Raw genomic sequence first — 19,061 nt, 5'->3', positions numbered from 1 at the left:
TGGAAACTCTCTCATTCATTTCTCCACTATCCACTACGTACGTATTTTCATTCGTTCCTCCCTGTTTGTACTGTAAACTAAGCGACCCCGGGCCGATGCCCTCTGCAGGGCGGGGGCGTTTGGCTTCACAAACCAACTACCTGTTGCATGTAAGCAAATGGAAAAGAGAGGGGGAGGGGAGGAGGGGGGGAGAGGGGGAGGGGGGAGAACGAGAGAGAGGGAGGGAAGTGGAACGGAAGCGGTGAGAACAAAACAGGGAAGTTGAGCAAGACCAACCCCTCCCCTCTCCCCCGTAGTCCTCCTCCACCGCTGCATGCCTTATTCCCAGTAACACCCCCTCCCTCCCCCACGCCGCCACTCACCTGTCCAGTTTTTCCCCTTCCCGGCCCCCTCCCCCGCCGAGCTCCTCCTCCTCCCATGGCAGGTGAGCCACCAGTGGGTATAAAAGTATTCTGATGCAAGGCAACCTATCTTCTCTGCTCTGGAGAGTGCGGAAGACTCCGGGCTGAGAGAGAGAGAGAGAGAGAGAGAGAGAGAGGCGGAGTAGGAAAGTTGCAATTTAAAAAGACAATTGGATTGAGTGTTCTCACACTTGCATTGCAACCATGGGGCTGGGAGTAAGTATTGAGCTTCGTCACATGTTTTGGACTAGTCCTTTGAGAGTCTGTAGGCTACGGCTAAGCTGGTTCCAGATCAGACAGAGTTTTCTTCACGTTGTTGGTTAATCCGCTGTGTATGCTTTCTCTTTCCTTTGGTTCACAGTTTTCAAAGTCTCTTCTTTTTTCATATTGGGGATATTTGTGAGTCATTCGCAACCCGTCTAAGAATGATTAACACATGTTTTACAGCATGTTTGAACAGCAAAGTTGACACCGCTCTGCGCTGGTGCAGCATATGAGGAAGCTCGAGAGCTGTTGTTCAGAGGCTCACGTTTTCTTACTTTCTTCAATCCAGAGAGGGAAAGATGAGTACAAATTGGCACCAACCTCAGATGGAGGGAGGAAGAAATCGAAGAAAGAAAAAGGGAAGAAGGATATGGAAGAACTGAAGAAAGAAGTTGACCTGGTGAGTACACAAGCAAATGTAAAAGGACTGCGGCTATAATTTACTTCTTAGGGTTGTAATCGGGAGGAACAGGCGTAGACCTTGTTTAGCAGCCATTGTCCTGTCGTGCACATTGTTCGCCTGGCGCTTAGTGACAGCTCTAACCCGGCCGCGTTAACGCCGTAGATCACCGCCATCGGTCAAGGCGGGGAAACGGTTACGACCGAGACAAACCTCTGCTGTGACCTCGGTCACATGAGAGGTTGCCGTCTGCCCCGTATTTTATAAAGATTGCTACTTACACGCCTGCATGTGCTGTCACATGTTATTAAGGAGTTCATAGCTGTACTTAACTTCTAAGTCATGCTTATCTAGATTAGTTTTCCACGCCAGTCAGAGGCTCTGTTGTCATCATGGCCGTCCGTTTCCCAGAACATATGAACCCTGTAAACATCTAATTAATCTGATGCTGTTGCTTTCAAACTCTTAGATCATGTGAAGTTTGTTTTTTGTCACGCAGACACAAAACTGCTGCTCTGGACGCACAGAAATATGCAGAGTAGTGGAGGAGCGTGCATTGGGGTGTAGGCGGTTTTCCTGTGTCAAACAGTCAAATTTCCACTTGTGTCAGCTGGTTGTTTTCTCGGCCTGTAGCTGGCAGAGGTCATTTCACAAGGTCAGCGAGGCCCTCTTGCCTTAAGTTCATCCTCTTAAGTTCATCATTCAAGTGAACGACATCAAACCGCCCACTGTATGTTAATTGTAGAAGCCGATATACGTTTGACAAAGTTGTGTCTTCTTGTATGGTAGTCTACAAACCACCCGAAAATGTGACTAAGACAAAGCGTCCCTTATGTTCCAGGGTAGCGTCCTTCAGAAGGTCAGCTCACAAAGAGGCAGATTCAGATGTCAAGGTCATCTCAAGGCCCTCAGTCGACTCAAGTGAACTTGTGCTAATGATTTGATAATAATAATAATCCTTTTCCACCATTTTGTCTGGTAAGAGATGTGACGGCTCTTCGACTTTCACAAGGTCATCAAGTGAAGGTCGATTGCCGCTGTCAGTTTATTGCTGAACTAAAGTAACTTTTTTTAAAGGTCCCAACTTTATGAACGTGATTCGCGTTAGTCTGCAGTTTAATAATTAATTGTTGCATTAGAGCAGGTCTTTCTGCAACCGCACAATGTCACTCGGGGTCGCAGAGTACCGTAGGTCATAAGGTAATAATATTCGGTGACATATTAATGATTATTGTTGTCGGTGCGTCTTAACTAGAGCTCAAAGTCTGCTGCCGCTGAAGGACATCTCAATGCCATAGCAACGGTATCGCCTCTATGCCGTGACCTCCTTGACCTAGCGTATTATTTTCTGCAATTAGCGGCAAGTCGTGTCTTCATTGCGTCTCCCCACGCGCTTCATGTCTCCCCGAGGTTTGACTTTGGGCACAAAGAAAGAGCCGCAGGGAACAATCGCATATTGGGAAGCAGTAAAGCAATAATAAGTGTCAATGTGTGTCTCTGAGGAGCCCATGAAGCCAGCGTGTCAATCATTATTGCACCTCCATGTTTGCACCGTTGCGCAATTAATGAAGGCGTCAAAGTCCAGCGGAACATTCCTGTAGCAACACATAGCGGCCTGTGATTTTAGAAAAATGAGTCCAGCAGAGAAGGCCAAATATAGAACCGTATGCAATTTGAGTTCAACATCGATGGCGGCCCGGAGAAATTAGTACAAGCCCGTGTGTCGGGCAGTCCCATCATTATTTAAGCATGTGTGTGTTTATGAGCCGCAATATCAAAGCCAGGGAAGAAATCCTCCCCGGGCTTCAGAAGAACTGCTGACAACCGGGGAAAAGTAGCGCGGAGCCATGCGATAGCGCTTCATCACCGGCATGGAGCCCTTTGCTCTGCTTATTATACGGTGGCAGTTGAACTCCCTCCTCCGGCCGTTTAGTGAGAATGTAGAAAGACTCATAAGAGACTACACAATTGAGTGCAAGTTGCCATAATGCAAATGTTTGACTTCACACAGGTCTCGTGCATATTCAAAGCAGTGGATGTGCGGCGTTGTGCTTTAAGAGGTGAATGTTAACCTACAAAACACTGTGCCTCAGTGAGTGGCCTCAGTGAGTGGAGTGAACTGATGCTTCATTCATTCGTGGGCGATGGCCGAGCAGCAGCTGAGAACAAAGCTGCCATTTCTGACAGGAAATGTGCACATTGTAAAAGGAAAGTCTGCTTTTAGACAAACGTTGTTCATAGAACAAAGTTAAACAAATTACTACGTCGTGACATTTAACATTTGCATTCATATAACGATTTGATTTCATGGAAAAGTAGTCTCTTACTGAAACGGGGAATCCTGCACCATGTCAGCCACTACAAGAATGTGCCACTTATGTGGGTAAACCGGCATCGGCTTCTTCACTGCAGATCTTTCACTCACTGGAGATCACAACACTTCGTTTTTTCACAGAATGAAAATATAACTGAAAGGTGGGGGTCAAATATTCACAGATTATTCAGATCATGCTGGAAGAATCGCTATTCATTGTCTCGCTGTAGGCAGCATTCAACGACCGGTGTGGGCGCACCAATGGGCCAGATTCACCGGTTGTTCATTTGCTGTTATTTTTATTTTCTCCATTCATTAAAAAAAAAAAAACATATTGCTACTGGATCAATATAATAGACTCTATGGACAGTCGATCACCTGCAACGGCGCCTTTTCAGATCAAATCGTCCCGCCGCTTCCGTTTGGCTGCGAGTTTTCAATCAGCCCTTTGTTTTACTCCACCGTCCGCTTTGACTAATCCTCGCGCCGCGCGGACCGCCGTGCGTCGGTAATCCTGAACAGATTTTGCCTGGTTATCTGTATGTTCCCCGTGTCCCTCTGTAGGACCTGACAGCTCATTGTTTAATCCTCAAAGGAGAAATATCTGCAGGTTTCAAATGTCTCTCAATCTTTCTCTTTCTCTCTCTCTTTCCATAGGACGATCACAAGTTAACCTTGGACGAACTCCACAGAAAGTATGGGACCGATCTAGCCAGGGTGAGTACATGTGTGTGTGTGTGTGTGTGTGTGTGTGTGTGTGTGTGTGTGTGTGTGTGTGATGGTTTGTGTGTGTGAGCTGCAGGGTAGCTAAAGCACAAACCCACTTTGCCTTGCATACATGCGTGTCAGATTAGAGTAAAATAGTAACGTGAGAGAAGGGATTTTAATGGGACAGTTCAAACAAATCCCTCTATCCCTGTGGTGTGTGTTCATGAAGATATTTTGCATTTTACTCAAAACAATGGACAATATCTGGTGCTATCTCGGCATGGCAGGATAGCACCAGATATTGCTATTGAGGCAGGAAGGAAAGAGTTATGGGGGAAACTCAGCTGCTGCACGAAATGTAATTTCCATGTTTGCACCGTAGTCTTCATCACACTCAAAATCCTGTTACATAACCCAGTAGAGCCCAAATGCTCCACTGGTGCTGATTATCCTCTGAAATCTGATCTATATGAGTTTGACCCACAACAAAGGCTTCATTCACACAGCAACATCGTTCTTATAGAGCGCCACCCCGGAAGTTAGCATCGCTCCGGTTCCCTCCACTAAAACCCAACGGCATTGTGCGTTGGGATTATTGCAGAAAATATGAGGCAAACACAAGCACACAACACTGAACGGCAAATAGCGAAAGAACTACTGCGGCACCCGTGTCACATGACTCGATGGCTCCAAGCTAAAGGAGGACTGGTCTACTTGCCTTTATTTAAGACGGTTCGTGGCGAAAAAGGCTCGTGTACTGACGTGACGAAGGAAGAAAACATTCAAATCTCTTAAGCATGTGCTAACCACAGACCTTATTTATGGCGGCTAACAAAAAACTGACTTTTAGACTAGCAGCACTCAACCAACAAGAAAACAACCAGGCTGTCCTTCAGTCCCACTTCCCCCTTTTTTACATTTGAACGCACGGCTCGATAATAGATGCATCACGATTCTCTCGTCGTCCCCCCATTGTGCTACATCTCTTTCCTTATCATGAGCTGTAAACGATGGCGTTCTGCTCTCTAATTGCACAGAAGTAAGCAAAGAGGAAGCAGTAATTGTAAGATTACTGGGCTATTTCCTCCTGTGGTCGCTGATGTTTATGTTTCAAACTTTAATCCCCTACCTCCTTAAGAATGTTTAGCAAATAAAACAGTTTGGCATGTAACGTCCCTCTGACTCGTCCATGTACTGGAGCTGTAGAGTAGCAGAGCAAAGAACAGGACTCACAGGTTTTTCCTCTGTTAACGCCTCAACATAACCTCGCACACACAAACTCAATCTTTTTTTATGTCTCTTTTAAGGGTCTTTCCAACTCCAGAGCAAAAGAGATCCTGGCCAGAGACGGGCCAAACGCCCTCACACCTCCCCCCACAACGCCTGAATGGGTCAAGTTCTGTAAACAGGTAAAGGCACCTCTTCAGTCAGGAGGGCCACAGACGCCTGTTTTGCAAACCAATGCAAATGATGTAAATTGACTGAGAAAGCCGTCCGTGTCTTGAAGCTTGCGTGTTGTTTTGTGGTGGTTTTCCAGCTGTTTGGTGGTTTCTCCATGCTGCTGTGGATTGGCGCCCTCCTCTGCTTCCTGGCTTACGGTATCCAGGCGGCCTCAGAAGACGAACCGGCCAACGATAACGTGAGGGGTCTTTGCTAGAGGTGAAAGATGAAGAGGTTAATGCGGCCAAAGATTAACTGACCGAGTCTTCTCTCCCCTGCTGCAGTTGTACCTGGGCGTCGTGCTTTCTGCGGTCGTCATCATCACCGGCTGCTTCTCCTACTACCAAGAGGCCAAGAGCTCCAAGATCATGGACTCCTTCAAGAACCTGGTGCCACAGGTGAGTTTCTAATGCGTCACATCGTGTTGCACAATCTGAGGATAAAATAAGGTCTGTAATCCGGTTGTCCTGGAATTGACCGTAAAAATATATTTCCCCCGTGGCCTCGTAGCAAGCTCTGGTACTCCGTGACGGCGAGAAGAAGAGCATCAACGCTGAGGAGGTGGTGATTGGGGATTTGGTGGAGGTGAAAGGTGGAGACCGGATCCCTGCGGACCTGCGGATTGTCTCTGCTAGTGGCTGCAAGGTCCGTACCTCACAGGCTTTTGGAGCACTAACGATATGAAATACTTGTTTTTAGTTTTTCAGTATCACCATAGACATTATGTCACTCCCACTTGGATGTTTTTGGTGTTTCATTCGTGGTTTCCTTCTCCCTGCCTCAGGTGGACAACTCCTCTCTGACTGGTGAATCAGAGCCTCAGACTCGTACTCCTGACTTCTCCAACGACAACCCGCTGGAGACCAGGAACATTGCCTTCTTCTCCACCAACTGTGTTGAAGGTAGAGAAATAACAAATACACGACACAAAGGTGTCCATTGTGTACTGATTTATTTAGATTATATGCGCGAAAATGCAGCTTGTGAAAGGGCTTTTTATGGAGACGACCGGTTGCTCTCCCCAGGTACAGCCAGAGGCGTCGTCATCAACACCGGAGACCACACCGTCATGGGTCGCATCGCCACCCTGGCGTCCAGTCTGGATGGCGGCAAAACTCCCATCGCCAAGGAGATCGAGCACTTCATCCACATCATCACAGGCGTGGCCGTCTTCCTGGGTGTTTCCTTCTTCGTCCTCTCGCTCATCCTCGGGTACGGCTGGCTGGAGGCCGTCATCTTCCTCATCGGCATTATCGTGGCCAACGTGCCAGAAGGTCTCCTGGCCACCGTCACCGTGAGTTCTCCCCCGTTTGTCCCCGAGTCTCATCTTCAGGACATTCAAAGACTGAGACACTTGATTCTGTCTCCAGGTGTGTCTGACCCTGACCGCCAAGCGCATGGCCAAGAAGAACTGCCTGGTGAAGAACTTGGAAGCTGTGGAGACCCTGGGCTCCACCTCCACCATCTGCTCCGACAAGACCGGCACCCTGACCCAGAACAGGATGACCGTGGCCCACATGTGGTTCGACAACCAGATCCACGAGGCCGACACCACGGAGAACCAGAGCGGCGCCTCCTTTGACAAGAGCTCTGCCACCTGGAACGCTCTGGCCCGAATTGCCGGGCTGTGTAACCGCGCCGTCTTCCTGGCAGAGCAGTCCAACATTCCCATCCTGAAGGTGAAAAGAGTGCAAATGTTTCACCATTGGAGGAAGATACCACTGGCTTTGTGTGCAACACCATCCCTCGTACACAAGCACGAAGCAGAATCTTGGCAAGAAGCCTTTTGGAAAATAAAATGATGGCAAACTGCACTACAAATCTTTATTAAAGCAATCAATATAATTATAGGTCTTATAGGACAGACGCATTGATTTATTCCTAATGCGAACTTAGTGTTGACTGTTTTTGGAATGAATGATTGCAGTTTAGGTCTTATCCACCTGCTCAGTCATTGTGCACATTGTTATAGTTTATAAACTCATGGAAACCTGAACCCATGATTTATATCTTAATGTGTAAATCACAAACAAAAGTTGGTCCTTGTCAGATGTCGTGTGATCTAACTTTTTGTCCTTTGCTTGAATCCACAGAGAGACGTAGCCGGCGACGCCTCAGAAGCCGCCCTGCTCAAGTGTATTGAGCTGTGCTGTGGACCCGTCGGCAACATGAGAGACAAATATGACAAGATTGCCGAAATCCCCTTCAACTCCACCAACAAATATCAGGTAAACAACCCTCAGAGTTTCCCATAGCCTCCATGTGTCTTCAACCTGTCACTGCAGGTTAAATGCAGATATACATTCCCTAAGAACCAAGCTATTGTGCAGTGGTAATAGAGGGAAATGTTGATATGCGCCCTCTAGTGGTTGGGTTCATGTCTCCCATCTACCAGTTTTTGAGGAATGGGCTCCAGCGTGATTTGGGGTTTTAAGTCCAGCCTTCCTCTTGTCCCCCAGCTCTCCGTCCACAAGAACCCGACTCCGGGAGAGACCAAGCTGCTGCTGGTGATGAAAGGCGCCCCCGAGAGGATTCTGGACCGCTGCTCCACCATCATGTTGCAAGGCAAAGAGCAGCCTCTGGACGACGAGCTGAAAGACGCCTTCCAGAACGCCTACGTCGAGCTGGGAGGACTTGGAGAGAGAGTGCTGGGTAGGACGCAGCTCTAGGCCACGGCCTCCCGTCTGACCGACGCTGCTGGAGAAAAAATAACATGAGAAGCATTTTCTTCCCATCTCGCTCAGGCTTTTGCCACTTCAACCTGCCTGACGACCAGTTCCCAGAGGACTTTGCTTTTGACACGGAGGAGGTGAACTTCCCCACTGAGAATCTTTGCTTCATCGGCCTCATGTCCATGATCGACCCTCCTCGTGCCGCCGTGCCCGATGCCGTCGGCAAATGCAGGAGCGCCGGAATCAAGGCGAGTCTTTTTATTTGTGCAGGACGTGTCACTTCAAGACCAAAAACACGATCGCTTCCTGTGCTGATACTCGTCTTCTCTTCAGGTTATCATGGTGACAGGAGACCACCCGATCACAGCCAAAGCTATCGCCAAGGGAGTGGGTATCATCTCTGAAGGCAACGAGACGGTTGAAGACATCGCCGCCCGCCTCAATGTACCGGTGTCAGAGGTCAACCCCAGGTTAGTCTTTGTTCTGAGTGAATATTCCAAAATCCACTCAGACAAATCAATCTAGTGTCTCATAGCAAGCCGATTTTCTTAATCCTCCCTAAACACATACATAAAAAAAAAGAGACCAAAAACAATACAAATCCTGGGAAAAGGCTCAGGCTACTTGTGAAGGAAAAAGGTCACCTCTTAGAACAATTTATTACAAGGAAGCTTTTTTACAATTAACACAGTAAGATAAAATATGAAAGCTGCTAGTGAAACAGTTTGATCGTCTGAAATTTATCAAGGGAAGTCCTGTTTCATTTAGGGTTAGGGTTAGCGTTCCTCTCCGCATTCCTGTGGTTATAGCCCATTCTCAGTTCCCCTCACGTATCCAGGATGTGGGGTTACATCTGTTGTCCTAATGCCGCTGTGATCTTCTCCTCAGGGATGCCAAGGCCTGTGTCGTCCACGGTGGTGAGCTTAAGGAAATGACCGCCGAGCTGCTCGACAACGTGCTCAAGCACCACACTGAAATCGTCTTCGCCAGAACCTCCCCGCAGCAGAAACTGATCATTGTGGAGGGCTGCCAGAGACAGGTGAGCGTCACAGCCTGTAAGAAACAAACCGTCAGCGACGTCTATTTTCCTAGGCTCAAGGCGCCTCTCCTCCGTCTCCGCAGGGAGCCATTGTGGCCGTGACAGGCGACGGCGTGAACGACTCTCCCGCTCTGAAGAAGGCCGACATCGGTGTCGCTATGGGCATCGCCGGATCCGACGTCTCCAAGCAGGCCGCCGACATGATCCTGCTGGACGACAACTTTGCCTCCATCGTGACTGGGGTGGAAGAAGGTAAGACTTGACGCCCGGGCTCCTTAAACCTGCAGAAATAAATACGGGAACATGGGTGACGCCTTGATTCTCCTCCTCGCTACATTCACTTTTCAATCCCTTTCTCAGGCCGTCTGATCTTTGACAACTTGAAGAAGTCCATCGCCTACACTCTAACCAGTAACATCCCCGAGATTTCCCCCTTCCTCCTCTTCATCATCGCCAACATCCCCCTGCCCCTGGGAACCGTCACCATCCTCTGCATTGACCTGGGAACCGACATGGTGACGCAATTAAAGACTTTTCTAAAAAATCTTTGTCCAACCCACAGATCAAAAATACCTAACAGACTTTTCTTTTATTTACTCTTCGTCTCCCAGGTCCCCGCCATCTCCCTGGCTTATGAAGAAGCCGAGAGCGACATCATGAAGCGACAGCCCAGAAACCCCAAAACAGACAAGCTGGTGAACGAGAGGCTCATCAGCATCGCCTACGGACAGATCGGTAAGCGGGAGGGATCGTCTGGTGCTTTTTCTAAATCGTGGGCAACGCTGCGCCAGAAACAGATCCGTCAAAGTGCTTCTTGTCTTTTAGGAATGATGCAGGCCACAGCCGGCTTCTTCACATACTTTGTGATCCTGGCTGAAAACGGTTTCCTCCCCAATGACCTGCTGGGGATCAGAGTGCTGTGGGACGACAAAATGGTGAACGACCTGGAGGACAGCTACGGACAGCAGTGGGTGCGTCACGACCGTGTTTTAAACAACGCCCTCATTCGATGCGAGGACTCGTTCTAATTTCTGTCTCCGTCTCCATCCTGCAGACGTACGAGCGCAGAAAGATCGTAGAGTTCACATGCCACACAGCTTTCTTCGTCAGTATCGTGGTCGTCCAGTGGGCCGATCTGATCATCTGTAAGACCAGGAGGAACTCCATCCTGCAACAGGGAATGAAGTACGTACACGTGCACACAGCTACCGATGCGTAGTGTTAAATGATGTACTTTGTACTGTATAAAACTACAACTCTATCCAAGGCCATTTTAGGCAATAGAATGTCCCCAAAACCTTATTTAGACTTCACAAAGCACTAAATGATCTGAGAGGGATTTCTTTGAGTGTACTTATAATTATTTGATAGCTTTATAGCCTCAAGAGTCAGTATAGAATCTTCTAGGTCCAACGGTGTTGACTCTTTGCTCCCACAGGAACCGTATCCTCATCTTTGGACTGTTTGAGGAGACCGCTCTGGCTGCTTTCCTGTCATATTGTCCGGGCATGGACATTGCCCTCAGAATGTACCCTCTCAAGTGAGTAAAACCTGCACAGACAATCTTATACGCAATCTGTGATATTTACCCAACACAATTCTGTGTTATGTTTATATGTTAATGTTACATCCTTGTAATTAACACTTTAATAATCCTTTTTAACGCGCTAATGCATGAAATCCTATTTTCTGTTAATTTACTGGCATTCACTGCACTTCCCAGACGCTCCTTGACGATCAGGCGCTGCTTTGATATGGTTTTGCCTGTAATCTCATGTGAAAAAGGGCCTTTTCATCTGTTTTACCTTGTTTAAAAAGTGTGGATTAAGTCTCTAGTACGTAGTGTCACCAGTAATTCCCCCATGAGATGCTTTGGAAGCCGAGAGGCTCATTAACTGACGTCTCCTTCACCTCGTTATTCCCTTTCGTCTTCCTCCACCCTCCTTGCTTCCTTGCCAACTCTTCATCTTATTTGTGTCTGTCTCTTCCAACTCCTCACCCTCCCACTCACCGTTCTCTTCTCGAGCGGTTGCTGATGTTTAAATAACCGCGTCCTCTCCTTGAGTTTATTCTCCCAATTAATCATATATCTGTCTCCATTTCTGTCTCATCTGCGGCCTGCGTCTTTGTTTTATTTCTTTCTTTCATTTCTGTTTTTTTTACTTCTCAATTTACATGCTGATATGGAAATGAATTGTCTAGATGTACAGTATTTACAGCGAATCATTTCAACATCACATCTCTGTCGGTGTCACACCTTAGGCCATGCTGGTGGTTCTGTGCCTTCCCCTACTCCCTCCTCATCTTCCTGTATGATGAAGGCAGAAGATATATCCTCAGACGCAACCCAGGCGGTAAGACCTTTACTTAATGTGCTGAATACATGCAATATGGGGCAAATGTAATTTATTTCAAATTGACCAAGATCCCAAGATACTAAAACACAAAAATACCAACCACCAGACTTCATTGGTGACTGAACATGATCAAACTATTCCCCCCACCCTCCTCCCCCCCGATGTGGAAGTGTTCTGTAAGGTCCGTCAGTCTGATGTGCAGTACAGAGAGCGGGAGCAGCGGCGTGTGCTTTAAGCACGAGCTGTGAGGATGCCCCCGCGCCTGTTCCACTGCACGTGTCCCTCATTCCTGCCTGCACACAGACCAGTGAACTGTGGCAGATGGCGAGACCCAGTGGGTTTTCCCCCCTCAACCCTGCCAGAGTCAATGCCTCGCTCCACCCACGCAGCTGAGCAGGACCTGCATGCAGGGCTGACTGTGGTGCAGCTGTGTGTCTGCTGAGCCTCACAGCACAGATCAGTGAACATCCCAGTGAATAATGTGCCACAGACCAACACACATAGTTTACATGTTGAGGTTTCCACTAAGTACGCCGGCCAAAGCTATCTCTCCTCCAGATTATTTTTTAAACCCGACTTGTGCGTACGTGCAATGATGCAACCCAAGCTTCAGTTCCTTCTGTAGTTTATATTTAGTCACATGTGAGGCCTTAGGGAGAACGTCGTCATCATGAGCAGCCCCCCCTGTCCCCGAAGGTCTCATCTGTTTGTGTGGCGTCGCCGAGAAAGTCTCTGCTCTGAACTCCAGACGCGTCCTGCTCTCGCTCTCTGATCAGCTTTTATTTTCTATGAGTCTCTGTCCGTCAACGCGCAATGTGATGTCTTCTGAGCGCAAAGTCCTCCTTCCCTTTTTATTGGACTGTGAACCAACAACCAGGAGAAAATGTGGGGCAAAGCCGTCCCAAAACCCTTGTCCCTAATTCTGTCTCTTTTGGTTTCTAGGTTGGGTGGAGATGGAGACATACTACTGAGTCGACGCACAGCCAGTGTTCCACCGTTGTTTTACTGCCATGTTACATATTTGTCTAATACGTCAGTCAGACGCCAGAAACACAAAGCATGGACGAAATAAGAATATTTTGATGTATATGTAATTCACAATAAAACATTTCCGTACTATTGTACATTGATGCTAGTTGGGAATTTGTTGTTTGTTTTTGCACTGACTTCTGTTGCTGCTTCTCAGACCGTTGGAGGCTAAAAACATCTTTTCAGGGATGTGACACAGGATGTTGCTTCAAGGCTCAGTAGATACCGTGTGTACCAGTGAGCGAGGTCCAGCGGGATTATCCACCTCCACAGTTCCTAAACTTCACCTCTGGAACATAGAATAAAACAATTACGATGAAGACAATCATTCACACTTCACAGAGCTAATGAGCAGCTTGTATAAAATATCTAAAAAGGTCAAATTAAATCAAATGTGAGTGTTAGTAAAGCACTCATCATCACAATGATTGAATAATCAGTGTTATCTTCTATTTCTTTATCTTTATTTTCCCACAATTTTATCTTTACTAAACCGATGTTAACAAAAAGCATGTCCGAGCAGTGTGAGTGTGTGTGTGCGCGTGCGTGCGTGTGTGTCCGTTATCTCAAATCTCTGCCACAGTGACATTTGCGATGGATTGCTAATGCAAACAGGCCCTCATTGAAAATGAACTGAGACCACTCTAATGCAATCTACTTTGTGTTTACCTTGGTCATTATGAACGCCCCCTGCCCTGTCAGCCCTTCTGTGTGTGTCTGTGTGTGTGTGTGTGTGTGTGTGTGTGTGTGTGTCTGCGCGTGTCTGAACGCTATCGTCATGCCAACCTGATCATAGATGACCCGCTTCACACACACTCAGAAAAGCTCTTGAGCTTGTAGGCAGAATGTAAGCAGAGAGCATTGTGTAAACTGCCCTCGGTGCATTTCAGGCTGATGAAATGCACTCGGGGCATCGGGGCATCGGGGCAGCGGGGCAGCGGTGGTCGCTGCGGACTCACGGCTGATTTCTTTCACGGTGGATGATGCCAGTGTGAGACACAAAGGGATGGAGGGATGTGGAGGAAAGAGGCAGAAGGAGAGCGAGCTTGGCGGGCGGTGACAGTGAATCAATGTGACGAGGGGAAGGAAGAGAGAATAGAGGTTATTGATGTACGCGGGCACAAGCGTTCAAGGCGTGTAATTGATCACCGTATTATGATTCATAAATTGTTGTGAGGGGACCTTCAGGGGATGTTATTATTTTTGTACTTAGTTGACATGTCGATAACACAGTTCAGTTGAGATGATTTGGGGGCAGACAGACACACAATTATCATACCTTCATCCTCACAAGCAGGGCCCCCTGGACGTGCCTGTTGCTATGGCAACTCTCACTCACCCTCTTCCTCTCCAACATCTAAATAAAATCTGGGCTATTTATAGAGCAGCTACGGCTACACTGATGCCACACACATACATGGATGTGAATACAACCACCAAAGCAAAAATATAGGTTGTAGATAATGTACCATGCGCGTGTGTTTGTGTGTGTGTGTCTGAACGTACTCACACACACCTGTTCACAGGTCAACCTGTGAACAGGTTTGTCGAATCATGCTTTTGTTTGATCTGTGTATTGTTCCTCTTTTTTGTTTGCATCACGTAACAGAAAGGACCTTTCGAGCTGGAGATAGGGGAGATCCTTACGGTGAAACCCTCCCGTCGCCGCATCCTCAGTCTCTGGTTTGACAGATCGCCCTCCGGGCCGACTGATACACTCTATTAGAATCGTATTACAGTCGTCCTATCGCGGGACAATAGCACTCCAAAAGTGGACTCATCCTGGCTAAGCCCTCTTCATTGCTTTCAGAGCAATGGCAGGAGTTTAAGCGGTTAGAAAAGTGGGTTTCTTCTCACCTGTTTTGTTGGAAAAGCTCAGATAGAAGTCTGCCTGGTGCAGGTAAGGCAGAGTCCTCCTCTTCTGCAGTGCAGACAACAAGTCGCTGGGGGTTTTCTGGTTCCAGGCGTAGATCCAGGGATGAAAGGCCAAATCTCTCGTTCGTGTTGTGGGGTAAAAGGGTTTAGGAGCTCCTGCTGCTGCAGCTTGGCCTCAGTACAGCTAAACGTGCTAGCGTGGCTCTAATGTGATAATCAATGGGGTCTCTGCACAGACAGCTGCAGCCTCCCTCCTTCCAACTTCCCTCTCTGCAGGGGGGTTGGGAGGTCAGCGTGCATCCTGGAGTTGGCAGCAATTCAGAGTTGTACTATTTGCAGCCCAGGAACAGTGAAGACGGTCATAAATGTTGGAGGAAAAGTAGAAGTTGTCTACTCACTATCAACACACAACAACTTTGTCAGAGTAGCAGGGGGAGGGAGGTGCCTGTGAACCAGGCTGTTAGGCTGGGCGAGATACAGATGTGATGGATACAGAGGTGTGTGTGTGTGTGTGCGCATGCGAGAAGAGGCCCGCCGAGCAGCACCTCTACTCACTCAGGTTTACTTGGGGCTGTGTGCCAAACTATTTCATAGCTTGGAGCCGTTGCCAGGCAACCAGGCGATAGAAGGACTTGTTGGCAACCTTTCATTTTTTATACTCAGTTTAAGCAAACAACAAGGTATATGTTTAGTTTTAGAGATGCTGCACAACCTTAATATTTTTCCTTAATATGGTCTTAGTTATTGATCATTTATTTGTATTTGATTCCTATTTGTGTGCGGTTTTGCCCATCCATGGTGAACGTCTCGTGCTCTCCGTGTGTCCACGTGCGCGTGTGTGTGTGTGCTGCATGACCAACTGGGAAAAAAAAGAGAGAAAAACCCCGCCCCATAACGGTGAACGCCCCGCCTCCATCCATGTGGTTACCATGGCAAACGGCGTCGACGTCACAGCGGAAGGAGCGCCGTCTATAAATGCTGGGGAGTCTGCCGCGGTGGCCCCCGAGCTCGGATGTGTGTCCTTTTCGGACAGAGAAATAAAACCCAAACAAAAAAATATATTAAAAAAAATAAAAATAACGGGCACATCCGGGAATATTGTTTTATTTTGATATTTTGCGGCGGACACACTTTTACGGTGGATTTGTGTGCCTCAACTTTACTTGAAGTGGGAAGACCTGCGTCCGCGTCTTAGGCACCATGGGGCGAGGAGTGAGTATAAACGTTGTCTTTGTCTCACTCCATGTTGTTCTTATTGGGACTAAAGGGGTTTATCGAGCTGTGCCGCTGAGAACAACAAGTGGTTCCACCGGATCGATGCCTTCACGGAGAACCGCACGTGTTGAGAAAAGCCGCCGGTCCTCTCTGGAGTACTTTTGAGGACTTCCGTTCCCCCCCCCCCCCAAAAAACCCCACGAGAGAATGTGACTTCACCCACACTACGTCAGGCTAACGGAAGTAGCCGCGTCGTTCGGGACGGCCGTCAGAACCGTTATGTACCGCTTCTCACTTTAACTTCACCCGTAGTTCGAGTCCCGGTCTGTTTGTGTCGTCACGTCACATTTAAGCTTCCCCGTTGGTTTAAAAGTTAAAGAAAAAAATGACAATTATTTCCGTTCCCAAACCTTTCCAACCCCCATTTTGCAGCTTTTGTTTTGCACCATGTGACGCAGTAATCCATCACTGACAGATCGTTGATCGTGTAATCGAAATGCAATTCAACATGAGCATATTCTGAAAGTAGTTTTATTTGAAACACTGTCATGTAGAGTTTCCAGATCTCCATCTTTCCTTCTACCTTTTCTTCCGCTTCGCAGCAGGCGGAGTTTTCTTTCAATGGTTTGTGTTGTAAAATATTGAATTCAGATGTATTTATTGTGAAGCAGCGTTCTTTCCACTCAGCGTGACATTTCGAGAAGTGGCCTCCTGTGAAAAGGACGATCCACCAGCAGCCCTTCTGTTATTGTTGTGTTATTTTCCTCAAAACCGAAATTGTAAGAGACAAAAGTGGAATCTCCATGGTCGCCACACCCTGCAGCAACGGAAACACTCGTTACGGATTCAGCCCGCGAGCGATGGAGAGACGGACGCAGGGAGAGAACGATGGAGCGAGAGATCTGGCGGGAGGCAGAATGGCTTCTTCTTTCCACCGTGACACTCATTCATATTTTTTTTTTTGCTGCTGCTGCGTTCTTTATATTCATATATGATGATAGCCATGTACTGTCCCCACCCAAACTCCCTCCTCTCCCCCCTCCCCCCCCCCCCCCCCCCCTTCTCTCCTCTTGTACATTCAGTGTTGGCACAAACAGATGGCCAAACTTGGAGGAGATGGATGCTGATGGAGATGGAAGGGGAGGCAGGGAGACGAGGTGTCTTTTAATGGAGGAGAATCGGGGGGAGTGAAAATGAGCGCGGGTTGGAAACGGGTTGAACACGACTTATTATTTTCATGTTTCCCAGTGTTTGCTCATTACGCCGGCAGCACAGTGCAATAAACGTAGGAAAGGAGAGCGCTGAATGCAGGGATTTATTGCTTCAGAAGGGAGGGAGGGGGGGAGGGGGGGGGTATTAGTGGGAGCCAAGAGTTGCCACCGTTGGGCAACTCTGCTCCCAGACATCCGGAGAGCGGCTGTCGCTAAAGGGCAATATTCAGTTTGTCCAGCTCAATATTTCACCATCTCTCCTGAATCAACGTACCTTCGTTTCCCTTATTGACTCAATCATAAAGTCGAGGGGGGGGGGGGGGGGCAGACAGCGTCTCACTTGCGTGTCGTCGTCTGAAGTGTGCACATCTTTAGAGACATTTAAAGGCATATTTCTTTTGGCAGAACAGAGATGGTCGATTCCTCACTGGAGGTTTTGCCTGCTCAGAGATGGCAACACTCGACCCCCCCCCCCTACCCCCCCCCCACACACACACACACACCCGCCCCCCCACGGAGAGCTGACCTGGCATGTCGGCCCCTCAGCCACATTTCATCCCAGCCAAAGGGGCACCGCACCTTCACATCCATTCTTCACAGCCTGTTTCCCTCCGTGTTTGTACCTGTTTTCTCTCTCTCTCTCTCTCTCTCTCTCTCTCTCTCTCTCTCTCTCTCTCTCTCTCTCTCTCTGAGGATTTAACATTCTTTCCGCTCGGCAGTCATTGTGTATTAACCGGGGCTTTTGTCACACGCCACCCTCTCGTCTGTGACCGAACTCCCTCTCTTCTTCTCTCCCTTTTTTTCCCCCTTCACTTCCTTTCGCCTCTTGGTTGCGCCTTGTTTCATCCATCGTTTTCCTTCCCCCCCCACACCCTCTATCATTTTCTCTTCCTCTCCTCTTCTGCTTTAGCCGCAGCGTTTGTTTTCTGTGACGGCTCTTTGCTCCGCAGAAGTGAAACGGTCGTATTGAGCAATACGACTGCAGGAGGACACCGTCTCTCTGTCCATGCGTCTCCTACATGGGGACGTTTGCCATAATCCAGGTGGACGGCTGAAAGTAGTCTGTTCGTGGAATCACTACGGTGTCTGGGCTGGTGGAGGAAACGAGAGCCGTCGGTCTACTGGTCCATTCAGTCCAGAGCTGTCGCTTCATCTTCAACGACTCGTTTCAGCACACAGAGAGCAGCTCGCCGCGAGCGTTCTTCCAGGGAGGACAATACGTGGCCGTGTCTCGTAAAATGACATGAGATCTTTGATCTCGGTGTATTTAACTGCAACACTGTGTAAACGGGCGTTTTTGCATTCACGGATGACCGCGATCATCGTGCCAGGGAAGGAGCCCGGGGACGCCGCGTTCACACGACAAACCAACACTCAGCGAGCAGACGGCGGTTCTTTGTGTCCGAGGGGGTCCTGCGTCACTCTGTTTAAAAAAAAAAAAAAAAAAAAAGCGCCTGCAAAGTTTCCAACAAGGAGACCATTGATTCATCGGGAGAAAGCTGAAAGTAGCTCAGGACGTGATGGGAGTGTTAAATGAACATGCTTTCTTTTCACGGTAAACCGGGGGGAGAAAGAGAGAGAAAAACGTGTGGAAGTGGAAAGAGAAATGGACGAGTAAAGGAGAGTGAAAGGGGGGACACGGGGGCTACAATACTTGACTCTGTCCATTCACATAACTGATGAATGGCGTGTCAATAGTCGCTGTTAGCAACCGGGTCCCAGCAGGACTGCGCGGGTGTGAGAGGGGGGGGGCGGCACAGTTGAAGGAACAGCTTGTGGGTCTGGCTAAAGACCCCGCTGGCACCCGGGAGGGCGGTCCATAGGAATTCACCCTGCCTGTGCGAAAAAAAAAAGTGCTTTAAAATATGCGGGCGCTTGACCAGCCGCTCTCCTGTGATGCTGGTTTGAGCCCGCAGGGCGTTGTTCTCTCAGGCGAGGAAATAAGGCAGTAAACCGACGGGTGTGTTTTCGGGGATGGATTGCTATTCGTGGAGACTGGTTCGTTGAGCCAGCCGAAGGGTTTCTCTGAGTCCCGTTCTCGCATAAATTGTGGCCAGTTTTCCCGTACAAAGTCCAGTTTCTTCCCACCGCTCGGCCGGATCAGGATCCCTAATGAGCGCGTCGCTGTCGAGCTCG

At 48.4% G+C, this 19,061-nt stretch overlaps 2 protein-coding genes across 3 annotated transcripts in view; both read left to right on the top strand.

Annotated features, from left to right (window-relative positions):
• The first annotated feature begins 216 nt into the window (after nt 1–216).
• On the top strand, nt 217–12,719 carry LOC120823906 (sodium/potassium-transporting ATPase subunit alpha-1). Of its 2 annotated transcripts, XM_040184383.2 has the most exons (23): nt 217–617; nt 955–1,065; nt 4,037–4,096; nt 5,395–5,496; nt 5,625–5,726; nt 5,812–5,925; nt 6,038–6,172; nt 6,312–6,429; nt 6,553–6,821; nt 6,898–7,206; nt 7,621–7,755; nt 7,987–8,179; nt 8,272–8,447; nt 8,533–8,669; nt 9,088–9,238; nt 9,322–9,490; nt 9,599–9,753; nt 9,850–9,973; nt 10,064–10,209; nt 10,293–10,423; nt 10,677–10,778; nt 11,501–11,592; nt 12,538–12,719. In XM_040184383.2, the coding sequence occupies exons 1-23, from the start codon at nt 606–608 to the stop codon at nt 12,564–12,566; spliced, it is 3,072 nt and encodes a 1,023-aa protein (XP_040040317.2). In that variant the 5' UTR covers nt 217–605; the 3' UTR covers nt 12,567–12,719. The 2 variants fall into 2 exon arrangements, with proteins under 2 accessions (XP_040040317.2, XP_077957088.1); XM_078100962.1 differs by having other exon boundaries at nt 276–617; nt 9,599–9,973.
• A 2,730-nt stretch (nt 12,720–15,449) lies between these two features.
• Nucleotides 15,450–19,061, top strand: part of LOC120823921 (sodium/potassium-transporting ATPase subunit alpha-1) — a 15,386-nt gene continuing 11,774 nt past the window's right edge. The window contains exon 1 of the mRNA XM_040184396.2: nt 15,450–15,711. Coding sequence (XP_040040330.2) covers nt 15,700–15,711 — 12 coding nt within the window. The 5' untranslated portion in view covers nt 15,450–15,699. The remainder of the gene's footprint in view (nt 15,712–19,061) is intronic.

Source organism: Gasterosteus aculeatus, chromosome 1 (assembly GCF_964276395.1).
Source record: "Gasterosteus aculeatus chromosome 1, fGasAcu3.hap1.1, whole genome shotgun sequence".
Taxonomy (NCBI): Eukaryota; Metazoa; Chordata; class Actinopteri; order Perciformes; family Gasterosteidae; genus Gasterosteus; species Gasterosteus aculeatus.
The sequence above is the reverse complement of the archived record's forward strand: the minus strand, read 5'-3'. Positions and strand labels throughout refer to the sequence as shown.

What these genes read in the sequence shown, in the direction of transcription:
- LOC120823906 (XM_078100962.1), top strand. An exon ending in ACTCCACCAACAAATATCAG is followed by an intron (nt 7,756 to 7,986) that starts GTAAACAACCCT and finishes CTTGTCCCCCAG; the next exon opens with CTCTCCGTCCACAAGAACCC. An exon ending in CATCGCCTACGGACAGATCG is followed by an intron (nt 9,974 to 10,063) that starts GTAAGCGGGAGG and finishes CTTGTCTTTTAG; the next exon opens with GAATGATGCAGGCCACAGCC.